Raw genomic sequence first — 24,466 nt, 5'->3', positions numbered from 1 at the left:
GGGCAACAAAACGAAGGAGCCCAAGCTGACTGGCAAAGCATGTTGGGGCACAGCTGAGAAACAAGACAGCATCCGCCAGCTCAGGCTGCCCAGGGTCACCTCCTGAGAGCAGGATGCCTGGGGGCGGGTGTCTGTCGACCTTGGCAGGAGGGCTGGTGTCCCTTCTGTTTGTCAGAGGAGAGACTGCAAGGGAAATGTTTTCTGCTGGAGCTGCAAGGGCTGCGTCAGGAACCTGTCCACTGCAGGAGATGGAGGCTTGACCTGCACAGGACAGAAGTCACGACTCAGCTCTCTGACTTCCTGCAGCCCCGTAAGACCCCCAAGTGCTCGAAAGAGCCCGTTTCTGGGTTTGTTTTAGTCATGGCCAGTCTCTTTGTATGACACTGGAGGAGTGAGTCTCGGCCGTGTGAAGCTCTGCCCCAGCCAGGGCCGGTGGTGTCGGTGAGGTGAGCTCGTCAGTGTCCCGGCCTCATGTCTGGGAGGACACATCTCCTCCCACACGCCAGGCAGTGTCCCAGACCTCGATCAATGCCTCTGGTGAGCATGATTTCTCCAGAGGAGCACCATTGATCAGGCCAGACGGAAAACAAGTGGCAGATATTGGGACGAGTGAATATTCATTTGGAAATGTCAGTGAGCAAGTGGGATGATGCCTTCGGTGACCTGGCTGGCAGGATTGATTCTGGACATGAGGTGAACCAGATGTTTACAGAGGCTGAGGGCTCAGGCCAGGGACCCTGGGTAGGGTGGGAAGGGGCCAGAGAGTGTGTGGAACAGAGGTCAGACATTTTCCGGCCATCCAGCCCTCCTCCCAGTTCTTGAGGTGCTGATGAAAGCTGGGGCTGGCAGTGTGTTTATGGGGTGCGGGTAGTCATCCTGTCCAGGGCCTTTGTCTTTAGGTGAGTCACTCTCTGCACAGTGGCCACCGGGCCTGGGGGTGCCTGTGTGCCCCGAAGGTGTTGAAGGACCTCAAGACACACAGTTGCTGGTCTCCTGAGCCTGCCTTGGTCTGAGGTCCCCACCTCCCTCCTGCACACTGGGGGAGGGGCTTTAGCAGTCTCTAGTCTCTAGCTGAGGCCCTTCTCGCCACCTTCATCCCAGCTCTGCTCACAGGAGGGCTAGGGCCAGGGGAGGCTGTGAGGTTTGGGACCAGGGTCCTGTATTGTGGTGCCTCCTCACGGTGGGAGGGATGGGTGGGTGGGTGGATGGACAGGTGGAAATTGGGGTTTACTCTACCCTGGGAGCCCTGTTCCCTGGCTGGAAGCTTTCTAGACAGAGGTGGGAGGTCATCCCTGCTGGCCTTGGAGGCCAGGAACCCTGCCAGCTCATTGCCAGGTGCACTGTCACCTAGACACAGCCCACTTCTCCCCCAAGGCCCAATTAACCATCTGCGAGAGCTGCCATTGGCATGGGGAGGGACTTGCCTCCGCTTCTCTGTGCAGTCTGCTCAGCTAATGAGGGGGTTTGTGAAATTTTTAATTATGGCTTCCATGCCTGGCTTAATTATTTGCATATGGCTTTTGCAAGTGAGAAGAGGATGCCTGCATGCAGCGCTTCTCCTCAGCCCCACATTTGACTTTAATTAAAGGCAGAACCTGAGGTCTTTCCATCACTAATGATTGAGGAAAATTAGCTTCCAATTCCCGGGGGTCACCAGAGTGATGCACCCTGAGGCTGAGAGGGGATGGAGGGGGGAGTGGAACAGAGACACAGATGGCCGGTGGCCCCGCTGGGTGGCCCTCCTGAGCCCCCCTCCGACCCACCCTCCCCATCTTCCCTCCAGGCCCTGGTGGAAAAGGGAGCTTTGCTGTCCTTTGCCAAGAAGGAGGGCTGGCCCCGGGCAGCGGCTGTGGGGGAGCACCGTTAAGCTGGACGTGAGGGCTGGTCATAGTCGTTCTCGTGGTGTCTAGGAGCTGGGAATGGCCTGGGCAGCACTGGACTGTTTTCAGCTGGTGGCCATTGGGCAGAGGAAAGGGAGGTTCTGAAATGCCCACATATGGGTGCACTAAGGTCCATTCACACAGGCGCTCACCCAGACACCAATATACGGGCCTTCACCCACTCATCCACAGGATGGAGTCACATGTGCACACACAAAGTCACAGCAGTGTTTACGTGGGAGCCCAAGGCCTCAAGGCCTCCCTTGCTCTCGCCGTCCCTCAAGCTCTCACCAAGGCCAGCATTCGTTTGGTCAGTGGGCTGGTGCTGCCCAGGAGGTGGCTCGGCTGGGAGGGCTACTGAGAGCAGCAGAGTGACCACTTCCCGGCTGACCAACACAGGTCTGTGCTGGCCTGTGTCCAGGATGTGGCTTCCCCCATCACATAGGCAGTGTTAACGCTAAGAGTGCTGAATAAGACCAGAATTCTTATCTGCCTCAACTTACTAGCAGTGTCGCTGTGGGTAAGGTACTCAGCCTCTCTGAGCCTGTTTCCTCGCCTGTAAAATGGGGGCTATAATTGTTCATGTGGCTTTTGCATGGAACAAAGAAAATAATGCATAGTGGACTCTGGCCAACTGCATGTCACCCCTCTCCCTTGGAGGGGCTGAACCCACGGCTAGGTCCAGGGAGGACAGCTCCATCCCCCTGGTTCCAGTAACCCAGGTCTGCTCCCATCAGAGCAGGGTATTCCCCCAGCCCCTGGCATTGGGTCAGGGCGGGGCCATGGGCTCAGGTCCAGGAGTTTTATTCCAGGGTTGGGGATGGGGCTCCCTCTCTCCTGCTGGATGTAATGAGGATGCGTGTAGGACTGTGGCTACAATCATCACGCAGTCATGCAGGAGCCACCTGCAGACAAAATCTGCCCCAGGGATGGAAGAGCAGGGCCACAGGAAGGACTTGTGTCCTGGTGACACCATGGAGCTGCAGGGCTCTCACCGAGCTGGGTTTTCTATTCCTCATCCTGGTTGTCACAGGGTTCATGTCAGATGCTGGGCCTGACACTGTCTGCACACAGTTGATGGCAACTGTAGAAAGAGGAAGAGCTAGTCTCCTGGAAACACCCCAAGCACCTTCTGAGAACGGCCCCTGTGCATCGTGTGCTGGGGCTGCCATAACAAAGATCACGTACCGGAAGCGTAAATAACCATCGTTCATTGCCCCACCATTCTGGAGGCTAGAGGGCTGAGGTTACAGTGTCAGCAAGGTTGATTCCTTCTGAGGGTGTGAGGGAGAATCTGCCCAGGCCGCACCCCTAGCCTCTGGGGTCTGCTGGTAGAGTTCTGCTTTTATCCTCACATGGGGGTCTCTGTGCATGTCTGTGTCCAGATTTCCCCTTCTTATAAGAACATCAGTCATATTAGCTTAGGGCCCACTCTATTCCAGCATAACCTCATCTTAACTAACTTCAATGACCCTATCTCCAAGTTAAGTCACATTCTAAAGTACTGGGGTTAGGACTTCAACATACGAAGTTTTTGTTTGTTTTTGTTTTGTTTGGGGGGGGTGAGGAGGGACACAATTCAGTACACAGCAGTGTATATGAATGTGAGTGTGTGTGTGTACACGTGTGTGCCACTGCTGGGCAGGGATCCTGTGCCACTGTCCCCTGTCCCACTGAAGTGACCGTCCTGCAGGCAGGGGCAGATGCCCTGTGCTGGACTCGCATGTTTCTGCATGAGGGCCATTCCTAGGGAGCTACTGGAAGCGGCTCCTGACCAGTAGCTGCTGCGGCCTCTCTCCACACCAGCTGGCTCACAGGCTTTTTCTTCCCTCGGCTGATTTTGCACCAAATTCCTTGAACTGTTAGCATCATTTTTATCCAGAGGTCAGGTGCCCTTCCCCAACCAAGGCTGTTCTTTTTATGGCAGGGGTGGCAACAGGTGGACCCCAGGCCAAATCCAGCTTGGACCTGAGTTTTTATTCACTCAGGTAGGGGTTTGTTTGTTTTTTTTTAAATGGACATTGCTTGCCAATTTGAGAATCAGGAAATTCAAGTTAAAATACAGGTTTCCAAATTGGAAGAACTGAAAGTCTGGTTCTGCTACTGAGGGTCATTGGATATGTCATTTTAAAAACAATTTTCATTATAAAAGTGTCTACGGTTATTATGGGAAATGGGCTGCTTGACACAAGTGTTCACTGAAGACCAATAATTGGCCACTTTGGGTCCCATCATAAAAATGTGTATTTCCACCTGTGTCATCCTCTTTTTATCAACCACGTAAAAAGTCAGGGCTCAAGTGACCTTCGGACGACAGAGTGGCAGCGGGCACAGGCGTGGGGCCCGTGTTTGCCATTCTGCTTCCAGGTGCGCCCAGCCAGCTGAGTGCTGCCTGCATCCTTGGCCCATCACTCCAGCCCAGCAAACATGCCATTGAGTGCCATGTCCAGGGATCATAAAGGTTTAGCACCTTTTCTATGTCTTTGGAGCTGAGAGGACATTTAGGCCAGCAGAAAGAAGCTGGAGGCTCAGACCCCCTTCTCTATTGTTCAAGACAAGCAAAGAAGTCAGCAAAGCTGTACAGGGAGAAGAGCAAGACTGACCATAGAGGAGCATGTGCCCTTCGGGGAGAGGACTGGGACCAGCATCCACCCCACCTGCCTGGAGCCTCTTCCCTCCACCCCAGGGCAGTGTCTCACCACAGCAGGAATCTGCACAAATTGCCCCGTGATATCAGTTTACCAGGGACTGACTGACTGGTTGGGAAGCTGAAGCTCAGAGATGTAAAATGGTGGTGCCCACAGTCTCCCAGTGAGAAAATTTAATGCCAAGTAGCAGACATTCGGAGCCCAGTGCTCTTTTCTCTGCAGCAGCCACTGTTACCTGTGTGGGAGGCAAGCCCCCGGGCTCCGGGGATACACATGGGGGTACCACACCTGGCCTGAGGGTTGTCAGGGAATTGGAGAGATGAGACTGGAGGTGGGAGGTCGGTGGAGACTGCTTACGCACGGGCCTTGTGGGACATGCTGAAACATTTAAACTTGGACCATTGGGCAACTGGGGCCCCCAGACAGTTTTGAATAGGGGGGTGACAGCGAATGTTCTTTAGGCCCAGTTGTGGATGCAGGGAGCTGTCCAGACCACCGGTGCTGAATCCATTTCACCGAGGGGCTGGAAAAGACAGACAAGACACGTGCAGGAGGCAGAGTCCTCAGTTGGACGTCGGGGAACAGAGGAGGGAGAGTTAGAGTGGGCCTACATTTCTGGCTTTTCAGCACCCTGTGGTGAAAGAAAGGGAAGGCACTGGGGGTCCGTGTGGTGGAGGAGACTTGAAGCACAGGATGTCAGCTGGAGACAGGAGGCAGAGACTCCCAGAGAAGGCAGGCTCCTATCTCATGCATAACCACTCATTAGAACTTCCAGGTCACTAACAGACCTACCCCCATCCTGGTTGCCTGCGAGAGACCCAATTAGCCACAGAGCAACCAGGAAAAGGCCAACCGACTTGATGGTTCTGCCACATTCTTAGTCTTTGAGCCCTCAGATTGGAAGAAACGAACTAGTTCTGAGGAGACGGCCAGGGAAAAACATGCCAAACTACTGGGGGTCAAGGATATGATGGTCAGCCTTGCAGCCAGCTTAGAGAGGCCAGCCTGCCCTCAAAGAGCATGGCTGTGCATGCACACTGTGTGGGCACGCAAGCCACACCTGCTGGACTCCATGTGACCTCAGTCCAGAGGACCCAGCAGCTCTAGTGTGCATGCATCCCTTCTCCCCCTACCCCCTCTTACTAGCTCTTTTTGCTTCCCACACATTTCCCAAGTGTGCCTACTCTGTGTTGGACACTGTTGGCAGCAGGGTCCACAAAGGCAAGTCTGCTGGGGCCTCCTGTGCCAGCCCCAGGGAGAGGGATTCCCTGGAAGGAAGCCAAACCTCCTTGCCATTATCTCCTCTTCTGGAGTCTGTGGATTGCTGTTAGCAGCTTGGAGGCAGTTGCACCCTGCCAGGGGCCAGGGCATTCTGGGTTTACTCGTACATTCCTTTCTGTCCATATTACACCCCAACTTTCAATTTTGAGAAGTAAATATGCAATTTTTTCCCTCCCTGTAATTTTCCCTGCTGTGGCTGTGGATGTCAGAGCAGCTGGAGAATGTGAATAGCTCAGTGCTTTCTAAAAGTAAAAGGAGGCCGTTGAGCATCGTGCATCGTGTGCTGCTCTTGGCTAGGTCCAGAGGTTCTGTTGGGGGACATGCTCTCCAGGCTGAACTATCGGGAAACTTTAACCCCAATAATCTGTGTCCTCGCCTTTCATTAGCAATGAGATAATTGCCAAGAAGTGAGCATGTGTGTGCACACATGCATGTGTGTGTGCTGCAGGGACATTAATAGAGGGGAATTGAGGGTATCTGCTTATGCAGTCAAGCTTTCTGCATTTTCCTCTGGAGACTTTTGAAGGTCAGGACAGTCTCGTGGATGCTTTTGTTTGGGAGAAGTGAGTCAGACAGATCTGGGATGGCTTATTTACTGTGTAACCTTGGCCATATTTAGTCTATCTGGGTCTTAATTTTACCATCTGTAGAACAGAGTGGTGGGCTTGGAAATATGCTGCCAGATCCTCTTCCAGGAAGGACTCACAGATCACCCACAAGATGTGTGGTCAGCAGCCAGCTCCCAGCTGTCAGCTTCTTCAGGATCTGCCTCGGCAGCAACAAACTGCCGCATCCGAGGTCATGCCCTTCCCTGAGCAACCGACATCCAGCTACTGAGTAAGGGAGCCTGGACGGCATGGCTACACCTGCTCCAGGCCTCCCCATTCAGGCTTGGCTGGAGCCGTGTCCCTTTGACTTCTGCCCACTTTGGAGTCTTCCCTTTTCCCTTCACAGGAGTTGATCATTAATAAACATCTTGCACCCCATGCTCTACCTCAGCATCTCCTTAGAGAGAACCAAACCTATGACAAATAAGGATAATGATTTTCACTTCAAGGGGTTATTGTGTGAAGGCTACATGGGATGTTTATATGTATCTAATACTGCCTGGAATGTTAACAAAGCATGACAAATATCTAATTCTTTCCCGTTCCTTCCGTGGAAATGGTGACACTAAATCCCATTCCAGGCCTTGAGCAAGTGTTCATTACTGGGCTCTGTAATAACGGTTTGGATAAAGCCCAGGGAGGAAAGTGACCCTGAAGGTCTGTGTGGGCTGCTAGGTTGGAGGGCCTCCCCAAGGCGTCTGGAGCCAGTCTTGTCCCTGTTGAAGTTCATTGTGCCTGGATCACACCGGCCCTCTTAAGGTTCCTCATGGAAAAGAAATGGAGCATGCAAATACTCTTTATCATAATCACCATGTATCCACAGGGTAATTCATAAAAGTGCTGGAAATATATTGAAATTCAATATTGTTTTAGTCCAAATCAATATTAATAATTGTTTGCATTTTAAAGTGCACTTTGCAATTGAAAAATGCACAAAGATCAACCAGTAGATGCTAACACATCAAATTTTCCTATTAAAGGCATAGTACCTTCACTTTAAAATGTTTCTTACACAACTGAGGATGGCGCTGATCCATGAAAATGGTTATTTATTATTTACGTGCACAACATTAGAATTTGCTTCCATTATGCATGAGCTGAAAGGCCAGTGAGTTTTATTTTTAAGTTCTTGATTTTTTAAAGTTACACTTTTTATTTTGAGATAATTTTAGATTCACCTACAGTTGTAAAAAGTAATACTGAGAAATCGTGTGTACTCTCTATCCCATTTTCCCCAATAGTAACATCTTATACAACTATAGTACAGTATCACAGTGATGATATTGATGTCGAAATAGTCAGGATAGAGCACATTTTCATCACCCTAAGGATTCCTTGTGTTGCCCTTTTGAATTCTTTAAAAATTAATTATTTTTAAATGACAATGGTGACTATTAGATTTCTGCCTCAATGATTTCTATCAATAAGTGAGGCACTATCCTAGCTGGGTCCCGTGTAGGGATTCAAGCAGAGCAGTGGTCACCTCAGTAGGGAGTGGCCTCAGCCAGACTTGCCTCGGCCAGGCAGGCCTCAGGGGAGCATGGCTTTGTGGATCAGAAAGAACCTGAGAACACAATTTACAGTTTGACACTTGCGTTATGGGCCTTTGCTCCCTGCACAGAGACAAAGTTGTCTCAAAGAGAGACAGCTTAGCAGCTTTGATCCACAGGGGCCCAGCAGTGACCCAGATTTGTGACAAGGGTGTAGGTGAAGGATATCCTCACCAGAGGCCACCTGCTCTGCCTGAAAGTGGCCTCATGCAAATGAAATTGACAAGGTGCCTTTCTGTTCTCTAAGACGTCTGTCTCACACCAGAGTTGCAGGGAACTTGGGAACGCATCCAAAGTGGATATTTTGGATGCTGACTGATTCTGAGATTAGGAAAATCAAATCTTGGGGTGTGCCTGACTGGAAGGACAGTCAGACACACCCCACTCTGAGCACATATCCATCTCATGGCACCTGCTGCTTGTTCGGCTTCCCGGGCCGCAGACTCAGCTCCCTGTATCCTGGTCATGCTTCACATGGTCATGAACTGGACCACTCTGGTCCTCCTCAGCTCCTGGGCCCACTCCCAGCACCTGTGGGATGAGTGAGACTAACAGTAGAGAGTGGTTTCTGCTCAGTGTCAGTATTCCATTTGCTTTCATTGATTTTTTTATTGTGATAAAATATATATGTAAAATTTTCCATTTTAACCATATTTAAGCGCAGAGGCATTAAGTACATTCACATTGTTGTGCAACCACCACCACAGTCCATCTCCAGAATTTTTTTTATCTTCCCCAGCAGAACCTCTGGACCCATCTTACCTAATAATAGACAAACATGGTAATTGACCATACCTTCGCTACACCTCCCATTGGCTAATCAGCAAGATATGCAAATTAACTGCCAACAAATATGGCAGCTGGCAGCCACAGAGCTGGAACGAGCAGGAGGCTTGCTTGCTCCAGTGATGGAGGAAGCCAAGGTTCCCCCGCCTGCTGCGTCAGCTCTAAGCTACACTCAAAGCAACAAAGTTTCAATTATAGAAGGTAAATAAACCCCAGATACCTGCTTTCAGTTGGTCGTGGCCACAGAGCTGGAGCCTTGGGTTGCCCCTGGCGATGGAGGAAGCCAAGCCCTGGCTGGCTCTGAGTTCCACTCCAGGCTACAAAGTTTCAATTATAGAAGGTAAATAAATCCCAGGAAAAAAAAGAAAAAAAAGGAGAGGCTGGGAGCTTCTGTCACTGGGGAGGCTTGGCCAGCCTGAAAACAGCCCTCAGCCCTTCACCCAGACTGGCCAGGCACCCTGGTGGGGATCCCCACCCTAAAGGTGGTGTGGCCAGCCTGAAAACAGCCATCAGCCCCTCACCCAGGCTGACCAGGCACCCCAGTAGCACCCCAGTGGGGACGCCCACCCTGAAGGGCAAACCAGCTGGCCCCCACCCATGCACCAGGCCTCTGTCCTATATAATAAAAGGGTAATATGCAAAATGACCCTAACAGCAGAAAGATTGGGAATGACTGGTCACTATAACACACACTGACCACCAGGGGGCAGACGCTCAATGCAGGAGCTGCCCCCTGGTGGTCAGTGCACTCCCACAGGGGGAACGCTGCTCAGCCACAAGCCAGGTTGACAGCTGCCAGTACAGCGGTGGTCGTGGGAGCCTCTCCCGCCTCCTCAGCAGCACTAAGGATGTCAGACTGCAGCTTAGGCCTCCTCTCCACTGGCAAATGGACATCCCCCAAGGGCTCCCAGGCTGCCAGAGGGATGTCTGATTGCCAGCTTAGGCCCAATCCCCTGGGGAGGGGGCCTAAACCAGCAGGTGGTCATCCCCTGAGGGGTCCCAGACTGCGAGAGGGCACAGGCCAGGCTGAGGGACACCCTCCCCCTCTTCACCCCCATGCACAAATTTTTGTGCACTGGGCCTCTAGTAAATTAATAATTCCCCATTCCTCCCTCCCCTGAAACCTTTGGTAACCACTATTCTATTTTCTGTCTCTGAAATTGACCACATGGAGTCATGCAGTATTGTGACTGGCTAGTTTCACACAGCATAATATCCTCAAAGCATGCATGTGTTGCTCTCATTGACTTTTGGTCAATATATTCAAACTGTAATTTTGTTTGGGTATTTCCCAACATAATACTGTACATTTAGGGATAATCCATATTATGACATTTAAATGTCTTGTATATTTGTTTGTGCATATATCACATGTGTCAGTGTACATGTATGTATAGTCGACATTTCCCCTGCAAGTATATTAATTAGTCTTGAAGCCCCGTGAGGGCACACAGTGCTGCCTCGCAGGGAGTGTGCATTCAGCGTTTCGGAGCTGTCAGGTTCTCTTGGGCTCCCTCGTGGAGCTCACTTTCGTGCCTGTTCTTCTCTCATAAGATTGGGCTACAGTTCAGACCTGATTCTAACCCAGACCTGATAAAAACAAACCCACAGCTCCCTGAAACATAAATGACCTTTTTAAAATTCCAGGTCCATGGAGTCCCTCTCTCCACATGGCCCAAACACCTCCATCTATTAACTCATGCTCGCTCAGCATGCAGCAGAGGTTATTGATCACCTTCCCGTGCCAGGCACTGTGTAACGATGCTGGGAATGCAAACACGAGGGGAGCCCCCAACGCTGCTCCCCAGGCTCTGAGACAAGCGGGTAAATGCTTGCTCTCCATGCTATGAGGGAAGGGCTGTCATTGAGGGACACAATTTGGGGCACTGACCATTCCAGACTTTGCAGGGTGGGGGTGGGGAGGGATTCGGTTTCTCTACCTGCAGAATTACTATCCCCTACCCTGCCCCATTGGCATAAAATGCCCTGAAAATGTAAGAAGTCCTGGGCAGAGGTGGTATTTATGGTGTGTTTCTACCCCCGATAGCTGTCAAGGGCCTTGCAGCCTGTGGCACCTTGGCAGAGTCTCAAGGACCCCCTTGGCACAGCTGTGTGTGTTCAGGCTTCCCCTCAGCCTCTTTGTATAAGCAACTGTGGGAAGCTGGGATGTGGGACAAGACTTTGGGGCTGTTTGGGCCTGATTTACACCTCTGCCTCTGCCTTAGGACTCCCTTCTCCCCGCTGCAGGAAGCAGGGATTGAAGGTAATCTCTTGCCTTGTAACAGGGAGGTGGATGGCTGGCCTATTTCCTGTCCTAAGAGGCATCTGACTGGGCTGGGTCCTGGGTATTTCAGGACCCTGGTCAGCGCCCCTCTGTGCCCCACTTCACCGGAAGGGCAGGAGCTATTTCTAGCCTGCAACCCCGTCCTAGAGCCCCAGCCCTTCCAGCCATTAGTCATCTTCGCAGAGCCTTGCAACTTTATGCCTATGCATAAAAACTGGAGGGATTCGTCCTGGAGTTTGCTGCTGGGCGCCGCTGCCATTAGAGCGGTTTTAATTAGCTCAGGATTTTAATGATCTGAAATCAAGAAGAACCCCATCTCAGAAGTAAAGCAGGAGCTGCACACATGGAAGAACTTGTCTGACGAAACAGATGGAGGTGGTGCTCTCAGGGGACTGGGCTGTGTGCTCCTTTTCAGCAAGCAGCAAATGAGTTTCTGAGGCCAGAAGGCTGAGGAGGGAAGCAGAGGTCAGTCCCAGTGTCGCCCCGGCCGGCGCCCGGCAGGGGCAGAGCCAAGGTTGGCCCCTCAGCTGCCAGGGCTAGTGCTTGGTGCCGGATTCAAGGTGACGGCAGTGCTTGGCTCCATTCTCCTCAAGTTGCCATAGCAGCCTCTCTCTCTCAATGAGAGCTTCTCCTGGAGCCCTCAGCTGGGAGGGAGGGACGTCATTGTTCGCTCCTGCCTGTTCGAGGAGGACACCGACTGGACAGAGAACTTTCCCAGCCCAGGGTCCACTCACCAAGTGGGTGCGCCCATGGGCATGTGCTCGGATGCCTCCTGCTGCTTCCACTGGGGTGTGGGGTGGGTCCCCACAGCCAGAAGTGGTCCTCGGGGGGCTGGGGGAAGCATCCAGGCCTTGTAGCAGCCGCAGTCAAGCGTGTCCTTGGAGCCGTCCATTCATCGCCTGCCGGGCCATCGCCTCTGGAGGTGCGTGTTTGTTTTTTTTGGCTGAATTCCCAAGATCTTGCTTGTGCCCTGAAGTGAATTTTTTGAAGAGACAATTTTAAAATCAGATAAATAAGGAAATGGGAGGAATCCTTGGCCCTGCCCTGTGTCCCAGGAGGTGTTTACAAGATTAATTGGATTTTTTTTTCTTACAGTAAAAATCGGTGACGCCATTCAGGTGTCAGGAAGAGGAGCCGCTGGGAGTTCTAGGAATTGTGATGAGGGCAGGACCTTCTGAAAGCTCAGTGGGCTGTTTATTTTTCTTGCCTTACTCCTCCCCACTCTGCCCCCAGTTATTTGAGTTTTCTTATTGTCTGTTGGTGGTGGAAGGGAGGCAGGGAGATAGAGGAGGGTTTTCTATTTGTCGTCGGAACTGAGGCTGATGCAGTGCATGGTGAGGAGGCCGCACGTGTTTATGGGGCCTGGGCAACCTGGCCATGCCTGTGACAAATCCTAGCCTCCACAACCCAGGCAGCGGCTCAACCTCCAGGAGGAGACAAACAGCCTTTGGACCAGCATCTCCCTGTTGCCTTGAAAATAACCTGTGACTTTGAAGACCAGGACCCTTAGGGGAACAATAGGAGACCAGTTGTGCATACTCTCTGGATGTCTGGTGGTGTGATATGGCCTCCCATCTACCCCTCACCTTTAAAGAAAGAATCTTATTGATTCTGTGATGTTGGCCCCCTCCTGGGGCATTGAGACCCAGCAGACTTTGACCAGTCACCTGGGAGGGGAGACATGCTAACCTTTTGGTTCCCGTTTGCATGGAGCAGGGAGTTAGCTGGTCAGATGGTCTTCAGGGAGAGCAAACACTGACAGGAGGGTCTGGTGCTTAGGGGCTGGGCAGGGGAAGCCATGCTCGACTCTAACTCCCTCCCTGGGCATGGAGAAGGTGCCTGTAGTCTCTCAGGAGCCAACAAAGGGAAGGGTCTCTGAAAAGAGAAATCTGAGTGCTTGATGCTCTTGCCACAGTGAAGGCGCAGATGCTGAGGCTTCGTCCTCCTCTCCCCCAGATTTGGGGGCTGGGATGTGGTCCTCATCCAGGCTCCCAGGCTCATGGGCTGCCAGAGCCCAGCTGCATATGGTGGGCTGATTTGGGCAAGTTCAGAAACAAATGAGGGCGGGTCATGGCTGCAGGACAGGGGAAGTCAATGTGACAGATTGCGGAGAAGAGGGGACTGACCAGTTCTTCTGTAGTCACTTCTGCAGCACCAGCTACTGCCCAAACAATGCGAGGATGATTACTGGGGCGTCCGAGTCCCCCTTTTTCATCAAACGGAGTGTTTGGGATGAGGTTGGGTGGCACTTTATCAGTTATTTTCCAAGCACATTTAGCCATAAACTTGCCATCCTTTCTTCCCCCTTTTCCTTGTCCTTCGCTCTCCTTCCTTACAAAATGCCCTGATGTCAGAGGTCACCCTAGGTCAGATTGCCCTCCTGGCCTCGTGTCAGACTCAGGAGGCCCGTGTGGCCGCAGAATGCGTGCTAACAACATGACCAGCATAGCCAGGGCTTTGTGGCCATTTTCTCACAGCTGGGTTCTTGCTGGGGACCGTCAGTGATGTGGGTGTACAGGTGCCTGCCAGTGTGCGTGCAGGTGTGTGTGTATACGTGTTAGTGCATGTGTCCTGTCTCCACTGCATCCCCACTCTTTCAACTCTGATGCCTGGCAATTTCAAGGGTTTAATCCAACTGCTGGAGGTAAGGAGCAGAGCGGGGGTGGGAGAAAATAGCTCCACCTCCCCCATCCGTGGCTCACACTTCCCCTGGACCTCAGGGCTGGCCCCAGTGGGCCCTGCCAGCAGTGCCTGGGAGTCCGCAGGGTGTGAGCATGCTGTGGGCAGCACTGAGAGTGGCCTTGTTCTTCAACACAGCCTGGGTCTGCCCTGGTCCCCAGGACAGTCAGACCGAGGGCAGCCACGGGGTGGGGGCCATGGCCCCACATGAAGGACTGTAGGGTCTAAGCCTTGGGGACGGGGCTGTGGCTGCCCATTTTCACCCACTGCAAGCCTGGGGCAGGGTGTCCCCGGGGATGGCAGGAAGCAGCGGCCTTCCCCTGAGGTTGGGGCAAGCCTGAAACCCCAGAGCCAGAGCCAGAAACAGAGCAGAGCTTTACGCTTCCTTTCAAACATAAAAAGCTGGGAGGTCGTGGGAACCACCTGCTCAGCACAGCCCAGAGAACCCAAGATCCAGCGCGTTCCTCATGCGTAGAGGCCTGGGGCAGGTTAATTAAAGTTAACTGAGTGAAAAAATAATTACAGAGACTGCAGTGTGGAGAAACCCAAACCTGCAATTTAACACTCCTCAGCCCCAGAGCTTTCTCAGAACAGTCCGGGCCTTCCTGGTCTGGGCAGGGGAAGGGAGGGCTTCTTTCTTATCACTTCCTGCCTCATGCCCACAGGCTGGATGCAGAGGGGACAATAGCGGGGACTTCCTGCCGGAGTGCCTGGGTGTCCAGTCAGGAATGGGTTTCCTGCCCCGAGCAGGGGAAGGTCCTTGTGCTGAGCCACGTCTGGTCTGGGGCCCAACCAGCCACTCACCTGTGGTCTCCGAGGCCACGGGGAGCTGCCCACCTGGCTCAGCCCCCCTCGGGCACTGCCCTGTTCCAGGATGGGGGAAGCCAGGGCTCCTTGGGTGGTCAGAGAGTGGTGTCCCTGGGGCCCAGGCTGTTAAGAACTGGAGAAAGTTGGGGGACAGAGTGACTCTCTTTCAAAGGGGAGGTCCTGGGATACCTGCCCGTCTGGCACAGCCTCCTGTGCGGACTCCTCTTCAGCACTCACACTGCCCCACTGCGGGAACTGGCAACCTTCCTTTAGGCAGATGGCCTTGGGTTGCCCCGTCGTTGACCCATAGCCTGGCCCAACTGGGGTCACTGGTTGGTATTGGAATTTCTTCCCCTTCAGGAGGAACCGAGGTCAGGGGCAAGTTACATGCAGGCTCTGGGTCTGCAGTGGCCCAGCCTCTGAGCCAGGGGTCAGTCAGACTCGGGTCTGGCTGCCCTGCCCCAGGCCTGAAGGCCTCAAGATTGGAGACAACCACAATCTGGCCAGAGCTTCAGCTCCACTAGTGTGACTGTCCACAGTCCCACCAGCCCATTCAGCAAGTCTGTCAGGAGAGCAGCTCTGGCTGGTGGTGAATGGCCAGGTGGGGGCGTCAGTCTTTCCCTGACATCCTCTGGGCCTGGGAGGCACCTTCTCAAAGCCTCCTGCCCCGTGGACACCTGTCCCGAATATCTCATAGAGAGAGACTAGGGCAGAGGAGACTGAGGCCTTCACTGTCCGCCCGGTCAGTTGCAAGGGGCAAAGACCTGGATTCCTACCTGTACCTAGAACTCACCATGGCATGCAAGTGTGCTTGTTTAGAGGCTCAGAGAGTCTGGACAGTGTAGGTGGGTGGCCACTGTGCCTGGCTCTGGGTCTTGGGGCCTTACTCTGGGCTGTCCCAGGCAGAGGCCAGAGTGTCTCTCTCCATGGTTTTTCTGGGGGTGCCAATATAGGAGACCCTGGAGGGGAGCTGCTGTCCCAGCTTCAGGTGGTCACTGGACCTCCTTGGGCTTGCAAGGTGGAAGGGACACACCTGAGTTCCGAAGGGCTGAAGGCTTCAGGGATTACACTCGGTCACGTGCAGTGACTGGGGCCTCAGCTGCCCAGGAGGCCCTGTGCTGTGGTGATGGACCAACTTTCTCCCCTTCTGCCCTGTAGACTGTGGCCTGATGGACACCTGGTGTAGACAATGAGGGAAGAACTCGCCTCCCACACCCAAGAGGTGACCCCAGAGCAAGGCCCAGATGACCCTACGTGCCGGGACGATGCGGCTGGCCTGCATGTTTTCATCCATCCTGCTGTTCGGAGCCGCGGGCCTCCTCCTCTTCATCAGCCTGCAGGACTCCACGGAGCTCACCCCCCAGCAGGTGCCAGGTGAGCCCTCGCATTGGCCCCGCCGCCCGCTTGCCCTCCAAGGCTGCCCTGGTGCCAGATCTGTGCTGAGACCCCATAGCCTCCTCCTGGCGGGCATCAGCCTCAATGTGGGAACACTGTCTGATGTTAGACTACTAGCCTTAGGGCTCTGGCTTCTGACCTCTGACCTTTGGCCTCTGCACTCCTTTTGGGAATGATGGCCAGGCTGACCATCCCTCAGCTGGTTGTTGCCTTTGGTGAAACTCAGATTTAAGGAGGATTCTGCCACCTCTCAGGACCTCTCCCAGGATCTGGGACATCAGAGGGTGCACGATTTCTCCTTGAACTCATGCGCCCAAATAGGACTCTCTCTGCCCAACCCTGGGACCCCTTGAATCTTCTAGCCCCTCTGGCCTGGGCAGAGGGATAGGGTACCTCCTGGCTTTCTGAGGCTGAGACTGCTCCTGCTGGTGTCCCACCTGCTGCCTCCTATCCCACCTGTCCCTGGTGACCCACTAGAGGGGCAAACCCTCACTGACTAGCGAGGATCCACTGGGGATAGTGAGGGGAGAGCAGGTCACATGGTTCTGGAGCCTTGGGCAGATGGGATGTGGAGAGAGGAGCTCGGGCAAGGTTCCTGCCTGTGGGACACAGCCCCTGCCCCAGAGAACACGGCAGGATCGGAGGACAGCAGGCACAGGGCCAAGGCCAGGGTTGCTCTGCTTTGGAATGAGCGGAAAGCACTGCTGCCAGGCTCAGGGCACTGGTGTCTCTCAGCAGTGGTCCTGGGCCTTATTAGGGGAGGGCCATGAAGACACCCATGGGCGATGTGCTCTGGGACACGGGCAACAGAGGAGGAGTGGAGGCTTGGGGCTCAGGCAGAAGGTCCCTGCGCCATCCCTACCAGCAGCGCACAGCACAGGAGGGCGGAGCACGACCTGGGGGCACCTGGCCCTTAGGCGGGCAGCCTCCTCCCCAGCCACCCTCAGCCTGGGCTGGCTCACACTCTCAGGGTAGTGTGGGCCTGTAGGCAGTAGGTGGGAAGGCAAGAGGAGCACGAGCAGGTCAGAGTTAGGGCCCTGGGCTTGGCAGCTGCTACCAGAGGCCCTGGCAGGGAGTGCCTATGAGTTGATTCTCTCAACACAGAGCGTCAGTGAGAGGCAGCCAAGACTATGTGTCCCAGGAGATGGCAGCCAGTCACTGTGCTGACTCACGCCTGGCTGGACCCTCACAGATGGTGGCTGTCACAAGTGGGTCTGGCTGCTCCCCAGCAAGGACATGTGACCAAGCTGGCTCCTGTATGGGGACTTTGCAGCCTTGTGGGGTAGCGACTCTGTCAGCCAAATCGGGCCCCACGCCATCAGGACGGACAGAGTTGGCCCCGCGGGGTGTATTATCTGTGAGGAAGTGAGCTCCTGCGGAGAGGCCCCCAAACACAGCCTGGGGTGAAGCACTGCACATCCTTGATGCATGTGTGTGTGTGGAGGGGTGCACATACAGGCAGAGGGTCCTCATGGCTGGTGTCCAGCTGGACAGTGCCATGCACCCATCCATGGTACACGCTAGGGGCAGGTGCTACATTCCTGGGTGGAGTTGGGTGTGGTGGATGGGATTTCTAGGGTGAAGTGGTGAGTGGGGTGTGGGGAAGGCTCAGGCTGGCTGGGTGTGAAAGATGGAAGGAAGCTGTAGCCATGGACCTCGTGGGCCTGGCAGATGCAGGCAAAGAGCAGTCTTGGGTCCTGAGCCATGTTCTTCTGGCTGTAAATGGAACTGAACCCCCCCTTGCCACGTGCCAGGTGACGGACAGCCTTGACACTCTACGTAAAGCACATCAAACACAGTCATAAAACTTTAAATAATGCTTACATTACTTTCCCTGAGCAAAGTGTTCCTGACACAGGCTGTTTGTGCTGATTTGTTACTATTCATTTATTCTTTCCCTGTACTTCTCACAGCAGCCTAATTGTGATTCGGTACCAAGAAAGCAATATCAAAGTAATTTTCCACAACATTAGTTACAATTTTCTTCTGATCTTTCAAGTGAAACAATCCCATCCTGTTGGCTTCTCTGAGCATATAAACCTTGATTACACTTATCTGTTGGAAACCAGTGCTTACAAAGTGTATGTATCCAGTTGCATGGGTGGGTGGCCCCCAGGGCCCTGGACAAGCCTTCTCTGGGTGCATTTCTGCAGGTGGGAGCTGCAGACCCAGGAGGCTGCCCTGCCGCCCGGATTGGGCGAGGCTGAGGGAGTCCACAAGGAAATTCCACACGGCTGCTCTGTCTCTCACAGTGGCAGAGAGTTCCCTGGAAACCAGTCACTGGGATCTGCTCTGGGCGGCACTGTCCAATGCGGAAGGGGAGGCTGGACAGGTGGTGATTTGGAAACAAGCTAAGAGGGCAGGTGGGAGCTTTTAGTTACTTGTGTTCTCAGGGTTGGAGTGCCATTGAGATTTCTCCCATGCAGTTACCAGGTAAACAGCTGCTAAATTTTTCGGGACCAGTCAGCAAGCATCACCTGGCTTGTGCATTAGAAGTAATCTTATGGAATTGGCAACTGTTGTAAATCAAGCCATATTTTCAAAAATGTTTCCTATATTTATTTATTTTTGTTGTTAATCCTCACCTGAGGATATTTTCCATTGATTTTTAGAGAGAGTGGAAGAGAGAGGGAAAGACAGAGAGAAATATAGATGTGAGAGAAACACATTGATTGGTTGCCTCCTGCACGAGCCCAACCAGGGCCTGGGCCGGGGAGGACCCTGCACCCGAGGTACATGCCCTTGACCGGAATCGAACCCATGACCCTTCGGTCCACAGGCTGATGGTTTATCCAGTGAGCCAAACCGGCTAGGGCAATGTTTGCTATATTTAAACCAAATCTTTTGAAATGTGAATCACTTCCAGTTAACCTACCTTCAGTCTAAGATTAGATTTTCTTGTGGATCAGAGAATTCACCTATCCAACGTTTTATTCTCCAATATTGGCAGGCCCTGGATCACTTCTTGACCCAGGAGACTAGACTTGCACCTTTCCTAAATGGAAGACTCAGAGAGCATGCCAGAACCAGGAATGACTCATCTGACATGCTGGCCCTGGGGAGGCAGAAGACAGGCATACTGAATGTTTATGAGCTGCTTTTCTTTATGAGCTTTTCATATGGAGAGTTTGGAACACACAGAGAGAAGGAGATTAGGACAGTACAATGGACCCCATGCACCCAGCACCCCCACCCTGGCCAAGCTGGCCCATCCACATCCCCACCCACCTCCCTCCTTCTATATGATTTTAAAGCATGTACCATGTGGAATATGAATGCAGCCATAAATATTTCAATATTTTTCTCAGTTTAAAAGAGAAGAACTCTTGGTTAGCATTCAACATTTTTAATATCATCAAATATTCAGCCAGTGTTCAAATATCTTGTTGTCTCACAAATATTATAAATACCTTTATTTCCCATTTGTTGTGTTCAGTACCCAGGTCAGGCCCACACATCGCAGTTGATGGGTAAATCATTAAATCTCTTCCATCGGCAAGATTCCCTCTCCATCTTTATTTCCCTCTTGCTATTTGTTGGAGGAAACTGGGTCACAAGTGCTGTAGAGTTTCCACAGTTGGGATCTTTGCCGATTGTGTCCACTTGGTATAGTTCAATATTGTCTTCTGTTCTTCGGAGTCCCTATCAGTTAAGTAAATTAGCAGTTCGACCAAATGTAGGATTCTTTTTTCCTTCTTTCTTCGGCCAGAATGCACGTGTGGCACCAGGTTGTTCCTTCAGGAGGCGCACCTCTGCCCGGCTCGCTTTTGTGAAGTCGGTAGCCTAGACCCAGCCGTTCACTAGGGCTGCACAGAGCGCTCTGCTGTTTTATCATCCCTCCATCCTTTTCGGTGGGATGGATTTTGTTCTAATGGGGTGAAGCGAGTCGTTAGTGACCCGTGAAACCAAAGTGACCAGTGGATTGATTGGGTTATTCATTGCTACATTAAAGAAATTGACTTTATGATACAAACTGTGTTGCTAGCACACTATACATAGTTTTTCTTACTGTTTGGTTTTTGCGGAATGAGTTTTTGGAAAGTGGGCCCCCCCCATGTTTCAGTGATGTAACTGCTTCCCCAAAGCTGTGGAGCTGTGGGTGGTGGTGCTGGGGACTGGGGCTGGTGCTGGGGAGTCGGGGCGGGAAGGCAGCCACGGTCACAGCAGAGGTTCCCAGCAGAGGTCCCGCTCCGGGGCTGCGAGTGCAGACAAAGGGACTGGACAGCTCAGGTGATGTCTTGGTCTACAGCCTGCCCCAGGGCACTCCTTCCAGGGCACGGGGCATTCAAGGATCATAACAATAACAACCACTTGCCAGGTCTGTGCTAACACTTTACATGTTTTCCTGCATATAATTCTTATAAGTAGTGATTATTCCTATTGGCAGATGAGGTGCCCAGCTCTCCCTACGGTGGACACACCAACAGCAACGCCACTGATGTGGGCACACTCTTGACATTCACTCGTGATGGGCACTGTCACGGGTCTTTCCATGTGTTTGGAATTCATTTGATCCTTTCAAAACCCCATGAAGTAAGTCCTGTTACACCATTCGACAGAGGAGCTTGCTGGCGTGAGAGGTTAAAAGCTGTGCCTTTGGGCTTCGGAGCCAGCTGTAGAGCTGGCTGCGCCCACTGCACCTACTGCCTTCCCAACAGCTGTGACGGTTGGTATTGCCTGGTCTGGGCCCAGAGCAGGGCCTGGGCAGAGGGAAGAGTGTGGATCAGGGTTTGGAGGCATGAGAGGCTGTGGCATGGCAGGGACTCCCAGTGGGTTCCGGGCTGGATTGCGACCTGCAGATCTAGACTTGTGGCTGAAGACACAGCCAGGCTGCGGCCCAGGGAGTCCTGGGACATTGCAGAAGAGTGAGCCTTTGCCACGGGCCATGGGGTGCTCTGGGATTCTGAGGGGGAAGCGGCCATTAAAAGGCCCATCTTAGTGGCTGCGTGTTGTGGCGCTGTACACAGGAGCCAGAGAAGGGACAACTACAGGAGACCAGCTGGGAGGGGTTGAGTGAGGCCAGAGGGATGACAAGGCCCAGGGCCGGTGGGGGCAGGGTGGGGTGGATTCAGGGCGTCAGGGGGTCAGGTTTGGATAGGGCCACATGTGTGGGAGGGTGTGGAGGTGAGGAGGGCAGCCATCTCGGTTCAGGGTGGCTTCGGCTCGGGGTTTCTGGCTCTGGAAGCTGGGGCACAGGGGTGCCACACACTGAGGCAGACACACAAGATGGGGAGTGGTCTGGGGGAGGGGCTGGAGACCACACATTCTGTTTTAAGCAGATGGCACCTGAGATGCTTGGCAGGGTGTGTGGAGTTGCCCTATAGCGCCTCCACCCAGGGCTCCAGCCCCACAGACCTCAGAACCAGACGAGAAAAGCAGGAAGCCCCCACCTTGCCTCCCTCCACCTGCATCTTCACTCTCAGGTGATACACCCGCTCCTGCCCTCACACACCTGAGGCAGAGTCCTGGCTGGCGGGTTAGGAGGGCTTCCTAGAGGAGGGGAGGGGGTGAGTTTCTTGTTTGCCTTTTCTACCTCACAAGAGGTTGACAGGTGCTGACCGCCAGCAGAAGCAGTGAGGCGGGTTGGATGAGATGGGTCTGGGTTTCTCGCCAGAGCACACACTGCCGGGTGTCTTGCACAGTATCTCACAGCTAGAAATCGACAGAGCCAAAATTCCAATGCCATGGGCCTGGCCAGCTCCAGGGTCCTGCTCTGATCCCCTGGAGGCAGGGCTGTGCTGGCTGGAGAAAGCGTGGCCCTCGCTCTCAGTCCCACGGTGACCAGGGACACACAGTCCTGTGTGAGCCATGATGAGGCTGCACTGCAATGTCAGAGGGTTTGTCTTGTTCCTACAGCGACCATTTCTGTCCACGAGTGTCCCCAGGGAGGTCTGAGCACACACCACCAGGCCAAAAGCCCCGGGTGGGCCGGGGCCACGGGCAGAACTGCTGCGAGGCTCTGGCAGCTCTAACACCACCCGTGTGAGGGGGTGCAGAAGAGGGAAGTGTGGTGGCCGTCCCTCCTTGGCTGTCGGCGGAGGGGCAGCCTGCTGGGCCGGGGTGTCCAAACCCACGCTCCTCTGGCCCAGGGGAGCCACCCCCTCCCATTTCCGTGGAGCCATCTGCTTTCCCCAGCCAGCTGGGTTTTATTGGAATCCTCTCCGGACAGGTGGGTTTTATTGGAATCCTCTCGCGTCTGTTTCCTAAAACCATTTTCTAACGGCATTGCGGAACATCATACATATTTCCTACAAACCTGGTGAGGCTGACACATCCTTGTTGTGACTGTGAATATCAGAAGTGACATGTAATTGCAGTGATCCATCCTGTTAAGTAGCTGGCAATCTATCATTGCAAAATCAGCAGGGCTGGGACTCTCGGAACCCGGTGTTTCTAAGCAGTGCACCTGCAGCGTGTCCAAGCTCTCACCGGGTGCTGCTGGCTCACGAGGCCGGCCTGCCCTCCCTCCACTCCCTGTCTGCGGCCACAGCAGAAGTGTACTCTGGGCACATCCACCCACTGACTTGCATTCTCTGGAGCACCCTCTCCTCCTCACGGCATGCACCAGGCTCTCAAAGTCAGGGCTGTGGGGCGGGATGCTTGTAACAGTGCCCCTTCCGAGCGTGGCCTTGGCCTTCCTCCCCGCTCTTCCTTGCAAACTCCAGAATAGCCCTGTGGGGGTTCTTCTGGTGCCATGGAGTGGCCAGTGAGCGGAGCCCTGGCCAATGTGAGGGCTGGAGACGGAGAGGGGACCGGGGTTGGCCAGAGCCCAGGAGCACAGATGGCTGAGCTCGCTTCGATGGTGTGGGTGCATTGAGGCGGGGCCCGCACATTTGGGGGCACACTCACGCTGTGTTCTGTGCTGATTCCAGGGCAGTGTTGACTTAAACTGCACTGTGAAGGGTGCCCCTGGAGGCCTCCGCATGGCAGTCAACCAGTGAGTGCCCAAAAGGAAGGTGGTGTCAGATACGCAACCCTCAGGTGTGGGCACCGGAGCCCAGGGGTTTGGGGGAGGCCAGGGATACTGGCTTTGGCCCTTCTCTGATTGTGTTTTTCGGGGCAAGGCTTCGTGAAGGATCCTCACTACTGCCCTGACCTCAGGGCGCCCACCGTGGCCCCATCTCTGCAGTGGAGTTGACCTGCCACAACCCTCTCTCACCTGAGACTGGGCTGTTCTGAGTGGCAGCACGCCCCGCCCCCGCTCCCAGCATCTGCTTCCCTGGTGGGGTCTCAGTTTCCCCGTTCCTCCGCCATCCTGTAGGTGGGGGGACATTTCCCTTCTCCCTGCAGAAGACGCCCGGGGGTCTCCAGCCAGAGCCTCTCTTCCTTTGGTGCATTAAATATGCTAAATGAGAAATAATGAGCATGTAGGAACTAATAACAGGAATCACCTAATTAAATTAGGAAACAGACATCATATTGCTATAATCTGGAAATTCATATTAATAGAAAATGGTCCCAGAATTGTTCTGCTAAAGGTTCCTAGGGGCGGGGGAATTAAAAAGGATAGCAGAACGGAATATTGGGACAATTATATCCAATAAGAGCAGGACTTACGTTTCAAAGGAACTAAAGCAAAATGCAAAAAATAGGAGACGGGACCGTTGTGTGGGTCTAATGAAGGAACGGACAAAAACGGCTTTGAAAGCCACAGAGGTCCGCACACGTGTGTGATGATAATTTTTAAAATGAAACAATGTAATTCGCTTCCGTGTGCACGAAACGTAGTGCCACGGTGCCGGTGCCTGCATTTCATCTCCCTTCACCCCGTGAGGCAGGCATCACCGCCCTCAGCTGACACTCAGAGAGGTTACGTCAGATGCCAAAGTCCTGCAGCCAGAGTGGCCCAAGGCAGGATTCCAGCCCAGGTTAGCCGGGCACACTTGCCTGTTGCTACTAGTTAATGTCATGGTCTGCATTTCTTGTATTTTCTGTTTTTCTACCATTTCCTCAAGGGGCTTTCTTGCCGACACGCAGCAGGTTTCAGCAGCAGCCCCTCTCCCTGACCCAGCCCCAAGGCTCCTCTGGTGTCTGGTTAATCAAGCCACACAAAGACCCCTTCTGAAATTACAGTCCGCTGGAAAACTGGGTCTGCCATTGTGTCCGGGCCTGGGTGCGGCCAGCAGGGCTGGCGGTTCGATGCCCGGAAGACCCGGCTCAGGCAGTGTCTGCACAGCAGCGACTGCTCCCCCCGGCCCCGCTCGGGGTGAATCGGGCTCTGTTCACCTGCGACAAGTCATGACTCAGCGGGCCCAGAGCGGCGCTCGGGTGTGGGCTGACCCCTTTCCCGCTCTGCCAGGCCCAGAGTGAATTGGAGGGACCCGGTGAGGAGGAGGGGGGTGAAGATCTGTGCGTGAGATGCCCCAGAATTACATCTGGTCTGGGGCGCTGGGGCTGCAGCTAGTCTGGCGTTGAACCCAATGTTGGGGTGGTGCTGGGAAGCAACCCAGACGGGGCCTGAACTTTCTCTCCCTCTGCCTGTGGCCACACCTTCCCCACCTCTCTCCCCACTGCCCAGGTATCTTCAGTGGGAGTCACCTGACATCAG

The 24,466-nt window shown here is 53.7% G+C and overlaps 1 protein-coding gene across 1 annotated transcript in view; it reads left to right on the top strand.

Moving 5' to 3' along the window:
- The window catches only part of CHST8 (carbohydrate sulfotransferase 8), a 112,795-nt gene that overhangs the window by 34,493 nt on the left and 53,836 nt on the right, over positions 1-24,466 (top strand). The window contains exon 2 of the mRNA XM_036346988.1: positions 15,682-15,897. Coding sequence (XP_036202881.1) covers positions 15,768-15,897 — 130 coding nt within the window. The 5' untranslated portion in view covers positions 15,682-15,767. The remainder of the gene's footprint in view (positions 1-15,681; positions 15,898-24,466) is intronic.

The sequence above is a fragment of the Myotis myotis genome, unplaced genomic scaffold (assembly GCF_014108235.1).
Source record: "Myotis myotis isolate mMyoMyo1 unplaced genomic scaffold, mMyoMyo1.p scaffold_m19_p_19, whole genome shotgun sequence".
NCBI classification, from domain to species: domain Eukaryota; kingdom Metazoa; phylum Chordata; class Mammalia; order Chiroptera; family Vespertilionidae; genus Myotis; species Myotis myotis.
Note: the sequence above shows the minus strand (reverse complement) of the source record. Positions and strands in the feature narration are given on the sequence as shown.